The following is a 6785-nucleotide window of genomic DNA, read 5'->3' as shown; positions in this document are numbered from 1 at the left end:
TGGGGACATAGGAAAACGAAACAATGATGGCTATGTTGGCCTTGTAACAATCCTACCGTGCAAGTGCAAAGGCAAAATGTCCACGGCAGGGAGAAGTAGGGGAAGGGATGGGGCGAGTAAGTGCAGAAGTGGGGGGCCCAAGGGAGGTAAGCAAGTGCTGAGGAGGGCCAGCGAGGGCAAGTGCCAGGGGAGAAAGGGGAAGGGAAGAGAAGTGCGATGGACAGGGTGGACTGGATTAGGGCTAGCCCAGGGAAGTGTGCCCGAGGGCAAGTACTGGTAAAGGATGCTGGGGGAGACTGGTCAGGGGTGGTTGGGCCCATGTATGACTCCGAAGGGACCAAGCACCAGTCGCAGCAGCAGAGGGACATTAGCACAGGAGGAGGAGATGAAGGAAGAGGAGGAAAGGAAAGTCTTGGGAAGTTTACGGAACTTAAGAAGATCAGGCTCAAGTCTGAGCGGGCAGGGAGGTTGTTCTAGAGGGAGGAACCTGCCGAGGAAAGAGATCTACCTCCCACTCTCTGCTCGGAGAAATGTTTGACCTGTAGAGTGTGGAAGCTAGAGGACCGAAGAACTTTAGCAGGGAAGTATTTAGCGAGAGAAAGCTGGATATAGAGAGGTCCCAGGCCCCAGACAGCCTTGTGGATGATGCAAAAAGGCCCCTGAAATGGATCCTTGCAGTCACTGAAGCCAGTTGAGAGATTTTAGAGCTGGAGAATGCAGTCCCTGGGTTTGAGGCTAACCCTATTCTGGTCTTGCAGCCCTATTCTGGATTAGCTGAAGGGGGAGAAGGGAGGGAAGAGGCTGTTGCAGTAGTCCAGCGTAGAGAGCACCAGAGCTCTGGAGACGTTGAGTTTCTGGGGGTAGGTGAGGAAAGTGAGAATGCCTCGCTGGTGGAGCTGAAAGTTAGACATCTTGGCAAGGTCTGTGATGTGTGGAGAGAAAGCGAGAGGAGTCAAATATGACCAAGGTTTTTTGCCTCACAAGATGGTGAGGGGAGGGGGCCCATAGAGGGAGGCCAGATGGTGGGGGGGGGAGGGACAGGAGCAGGCATCCCAGTGAGAAGGATCTCTGTCTTACTGGCATTAAGGCAGAGGACATTGGCAGAGTACCACACCTGAATAGCAGTCAGGTAAGAGAGAGAGGAAGGAGAGGAGGTAGAGGATGGAAGCTTAAAGGAGAGCTGCGCGCCATTAGCATAAAACTGGAAATGAGGAGAGAAGGTGGAGATCAAGCTGGCCAGAGGTGCTAGGTAGATGTTGAAGAACAATGGCGATGGGATAGAGCCCTGAGGGACGCCACAGGTAGAGAGTGAGGCGGAGGAGAGGAAATGGCCCATTTGCTATTGGGAGGGTCGGTTTGAAAGGAAGTAGGTCAACCACGCCAGTGCCCGGTCCGTGATGCCTATAGTATCATGAAGTGTTAGGGAGAATTTTCATTTCTGTGCTAAAATCCTCCCACATTAGAGACCCCCAGCTCTTTTGCCGGACTTAGGACTTTTTAATGTTCACCCCTGAGTGAGTGGGACATTTTTTCTCCCTCTCTCATTTGCTTTTACCTGATTTGGATTTTGTGTTTTCACTGTTTTTGGAGTCTGACAAACTCCATAGGTATCTGCCTTTTGTATGGCGACACACAGCACGTTCAGTGCCGTGTCACTGAGAAATCCCAAGGATTTCTCATAAGGTTTAAATACCCTTTTCTTGTGTGAACTACAGTTCCCAAGTATAGTAAAGTAAAATTGACTTTACTTACCTTTTCTCTTTGTAGGTCCAGCACACACCATTTTATGCAAAATGCTGGGGGGGGGTTACCTTGTAGCCCCTTATCCTTCCTTCTCATGTAACATTTTTATGTTACCCTCCCTACTTTAAATGGCTGGTGACAGTGGTTTAATTTTTCCTACCATTTCACTTTTCTAACGCAGGCTGAACCCTCAGCTGCAGCAGAGCACCCATGGGTGACCATTTTGTCAAATTGGCTCCTGTCTTTTTTTTTGGCATTTTCTGTTTGTGAGGTCTTTCTTGGCTTTTACTCTGTGCGTTGAGACAGGTTTGAGCCCTTTGTTTGTCTTGCCTTTGGCTGACTTCACCCCTGAAGCCCGCCCCCGACTCCAGTGTGTCTGGGAGGACAGGATGTGAGGGATGGTCCCGAAACAGCCTTGTCCTTTGTCTCTAGGAATGCCTGAAAGAAACGAGTTCTGATTGGCTGGCTGGCTGTCCTAAAAGGACAGCCACTCTGCTTTGTGATTGACAGCCTAGGCCAGTGATGGGCAACCTTTTTGGCGTGGTGTGTCAAAAATCGGCAAAAGATCGAGCATAACTCGCGTGGTGTGTCACTTCGACAAAAAACATAATTTTGCGCAATTTATAGTAGTTTAAACTACAAAAATGTATAATTGCAATATATAATTGTATTTAATAAACCAAAAACAAATTATTTAACATACCTGCTTAGTAACTTCTTTGTTCATCAGTCGATTTCGTATGTTGCCCTTGATATTATTGAACTTATTTGGGGTGCCGTGAACCAGGGCTGTGGAGTCGGCTGCTTCCAGCTCCACGTCCTCATCAACATGCCACTCCAGCCCGCCCCTGCTATGAATATTCCTAGTTACGTGAGGGCGAAGATTATGAATATTCAGCCCTGCCGTGAACTGAGATAAGTGAGGGGGAGGGCAAATTCTTTAACTAACCTGCCTATTAGTGACTTTTTTGTTGCTGAATTTCATTGGCTAAATCTTCAATTGAAGGTTGGTATTTTGTACACTTCAGGCCCAAGCAAGCGCTAGTAACCTCATCTGTCAATCTGTTTCTTTTGTTGGTTTTGATATTATTAAATGCTGAGAATAAGGTCTCACAAAAGTACGTAGAAGGAAAAATTGTGAGTAAAGCTGTTGCTATATTTGTCAGGGTGCTAAAAGTGTCTGGTAGTCTGTTCCAGGCACTCCAAATTTCCTGTTCGTAGTGGCACTCATCTTTATTCTCCAAGCGGCCCCTTTCCAGATTCTCAAGCTTTGACCTCAAGTCGACAAACACCTGAGCCCAGATGCTGTCTTGAAATTCTGCAAGCTGCATCTCCAAATCATCTATTTGCATCCATTGGAAACCATTTAATTCCAAACTATTGTAGACTACTACATCAGGATACTTAATTATTTTCATGGTCTGTTCTAGGCTTCTAAATTGACTAAATCTATCAGTAAACTGGTCAAGTAACGAGTCTAAAACATGCTGGTACTTCATATGCAAGAGTTCCACTTCATTTCGTACAGCTGCACTGGCCTTCTCAAAATGCTTTTGTACTCGAGGAAAATACTTATACGTTTTAGTTTCTACATCTCGCTTGAAAATTTTTACTTTACTTTCAAAAGCTTTTATGTATCCAAACATAACATCAATACTTTTGCCAAAACCTTGTAACTTTAAGTTCAGTTCATTAACATGAACAGAGAGATCTGTAAAAAACATCAGGGTGTTGACCCACTTATCATCATTGAGCTGAGGAAAGTTTCTCAGACCCTTCTCTTCAAGAAATATCTTAATTTCTTCAAAGCACTCCACAAAGCGCTCAAGAACCTTGCCTCGGCTCAGCCATCTTACATTATTGTACATCAGCAGTCCACTGTAGGTGGAATCAACCTCCTGTAAAAGTGCTGAAAATTCTCGTTTGTGAAGGGGGCGAGCAGCTATTAAATTAACTATTTTTGTAACAACTGACATTAAGTCATTTAAGTCAGTGAATCCTGCCTTGGCACATAAAGCCTCCTGATGGATAATACAATGAAAAGGCACAATCGGATGTCCAATAGCATCTGTAAACAATTTCACAAATCCAATTTTTTTCCCCACCATGTTTGGGGCACCATCTGTCGTCACTGACACAACTTTAGATATATCAATGCTTAGGTCGCAGAATGTTTGCATAACAACCTTACATATTTCGCTTCCTGATGTACTTGTTGGCACTGATACTAACTTTATCAACTCTTCTCTCATTGTGTGACCATCAGAATATCGACCAATAATGGCCAACTGAGCATGCGATGTGACATCAGTAGTTTCATCAAGAGAGATGGAAAAATATTTACAATTCCTTATGTCTCTCTTTAATTGATGTTGTACGTTTGTGTTCAGTCTCATTATTCGGTCTTTTATGATGTTTCTACTGAGTGGTAACTCAGATATTCTCTTAATAATTGCATCTTTATTCTGCATATCGTGAAATAGAACTGGCGCACATCTTAGGAGAGTTTCTTTAATAAATTCTCCCTCATTAAGCGCTTTTGCATGCTGAGCTATGGAGTGAGCAATGCTCAAACTTGCAGAGTTTAAATTTGTAGAGCCTTTTATAAATTTAAGGATGGAGTTAGATTGGCTCTTATAAAGGTGTAGCTTCATGGAAATGTATTCCCTCCTTTCATCCTCACTTTTTTCCAAGAGCTGGGAATGATTAGTTTCAAAATGTCTATTTATATTCCACGTTCTGCTTACTACCGTTTCAGTACATAGAACGCAAAATGATCTGCCATTTTTTTCTATAATGCCATACATCTCGCTCCATGTCTCTTGAAAGGGTCGGCCACTGGTACTACCACTCCATTTACTTAACCTTTGTTTTTTATTTTTTGGGTGCTCCATCAGTCGGCCAGTGACAGCAGATAGAATTATAGATAGCTTGTTAGGCTAGTTAACCCCTAATTGGCTAACACAACCTCCCCCTCACTTATCTCAGTTATTGTGGGCAATTACAAGTCCATGGCACCCCAATAGTTGTTGCTAATGGCGCTCACAGTTCCCCCCGGCACTCCGCTGTTCCCTGCTGTGGTGCGGTCGTAACCGGAAGTCCCAGGAGTAGACTCTCTGTGCCGGAGTTCAGGCCTACAGACAAAAGGGGTTGAAACTTTTATTACTACATGACTACAACTCCCAGCATGCCTGTATACAGCCTACGGCTCTGCAGCTACGCCAAATCTAAAACTCCCAGCATGTTGCACTTGACTATTATAGGGGGACCTTTTCTTACAAGTGTAAATTGCAATCAGGGGAGTGCCAGCATTAGATGCGGTTGGGTCCCCTGCATGCAACTGTAAACATCTGCAAGGAGTGTGAAATTAAAGAGTAAAAGTAGGCACAATCCCCTTCACTCGTCACTTTTAAGCTCCGTTTTGCAAAAACAGTAAACGCAGCTTGAAAATGATGCTTTGCAGGCGACTTTTATTAACAGATTCCTATGGAATCCGCCTGCTCATTAGCATGTGCAAATGTAAAACGGATTCTAAAGGAATCCAATGGTTTTATGCCTGCATGAAAATATCATGCAGGCCTAAATAAAACTGGGTGCTCATCCAAGACGGGGGGGGGGGGGAGGGAGTAAAGCAGGAATGCAAAACTCCCTCTGTGCCCCTGCAACGCATTGGAAGGGCAAGAAAATGAGCTGAAGGTCCAAATGGAAGCGTGAAAGCAATGCCGCCTGCTTTTGGGTTTTCATTTTGCAAAAACCACTCAGTGTGAAATCACACCATAATATGTAAGCTACAAGTTACAGGGGGGGGGCAGAAGGGAGATGGTCGTGCAGCCTGGCTCCCCTCTGGTGCCCAGTGCACCCGACAGCCTCCCGCGGGCGCCGTATTGGCCACCCCCCTGGCACCAAAAGCTGCCTCTGCTACTGGCCACAACTGTACACTCATTTAGCCAGGCAACCCGGTGTAGCATGAATCCGTCTTTCCAAGTCTCCAGTGAGCTAAAGACTTGGTTGAGACTCTCCCAGGGGCCATCCACCCAAGACCAGGTCAATGGGCTGTGTTCGTGCTGGTAGAGAGACTCCCAGACCCCCCTTTGATTTTCATGTCCATTACAGCTGGGCTTGTTAGAAACCAGATGTGTAACTTCAAACTATTTAATGAATACGCTGATCAATTTCCCACTCCATTCATTGATCTTGAAACCGACGAACAGGTGTCCAGCCGTATTTTTACTATTCTTAAATGGTAATTCACAAGGGATCAGCATGAACACTCTTTGTAACTATTATATTTAATTAATCATTTACACTACAACCAACATCAAAGGTCCTTGTTGCTTATTTCCCAAATGAAGTGCAGGTTCTTGCATTTGAGAATGTCCAACATAAGCTCGATGTTTCCCTGCAAAAAAGCAATGTTTGTAACTTTTAAGCCTGTTCTTAAATGACTACTTCAATAGTCTACTTTGGCTTAGCACCCACTAATATAGTAGTATGGTTATGGTGCAACATGCGTGTAGTTTTGGCTCAGCAGCAGTTCAGCTGAGCCAAAACTACAACGCCCAGCATGCCCTGATAGGTTTGGGGTCTGCAGCAGACCCCAAACCTAAGTAGCATTATTGCTAATAATATATAAAAAATATAATCTTTCCCCACTTTCCTTCCCCTGCTTACCGTGAAGGTCAGTCTGGCAGCGACTGAATTGCAGCCTGACTGGAGAGAGGAGCGCACTGTTCCCGCGCTCCTCTCCTGCGGGTCCTCCCTAACGTCCTTGCCGTGCTGGAGAGAGGCGCGCACTGTTCCCGCGTTCCTGTCCTGCGGGTCCTCGCTAACGTCCTTGCCGTGCTGGAGAGAGGCGCGCACTGTTCCCGCGTTCCTGTCCTGCGGGTCCTCGCTAACGTCCTCGCCGTGCTGGAGAGAGGCGCGCACTGTTTCCGCGCTCCTCTCGCCGTGCTGATGACGTGTGTGCGCCAGCCCCTGCGCTCAGAAAGGGGCTGGGCTGGGCTTCACTGTCAGGCGGCGGCGATACAGTAAGTGAGTGTGGG

The 6785-nt window shown here is 45.9% G+C and overlaps 1 protein-coding gene across 1 annotated transcript; it reads right to left on the bottom strand.

Annotated features, from left to right (window-relative positions):
• Positions 1-2699: 2699 nt before the first annotated feature.
• On the bottom strand, positions 2700-4214 carry LOC138527207 (general transcription factor II-I repeat domain-containing protein 2A-like). The gene has a single exon (XM_069638320.1). It carries the CDS (start codon positions 4212-4214, stop codon positions 2700-2702), a length of 1515 nt encoding a protein of 504 aa, XP_069494421.1.
• Positions 4215-6785: the final 2571 nt, after the last annotated feature.

Source organism: Ambystoma mexicanum, chromosome 14, assembly GCF_040938575.1.
Source record: "Ambystoma mexicanum isolate Mex_15411 chromosome 14, UKY_AmexF1_1, whole genome shotgun sequence".
Classification (NCBI taxonomy): Eukaryota; Metazoa; Chordata; class Amphibia; order Caudata; family Ambystomatidae; genus Ambystoma; species Ambystoma mexicanum.
This window is presented reverse-complemented; position numbering and strand designations above follow the sequence as displayed.

Excerpts from the sequence above, each read along its gene's own strand:
- LOC138527207 (XM_069638320.1), bottom strand. The coding sequence starts at position 4,214 with ATGCAGAATAAAGATGCAATTATTAAGAGAATATCTGAGTTACCACTC.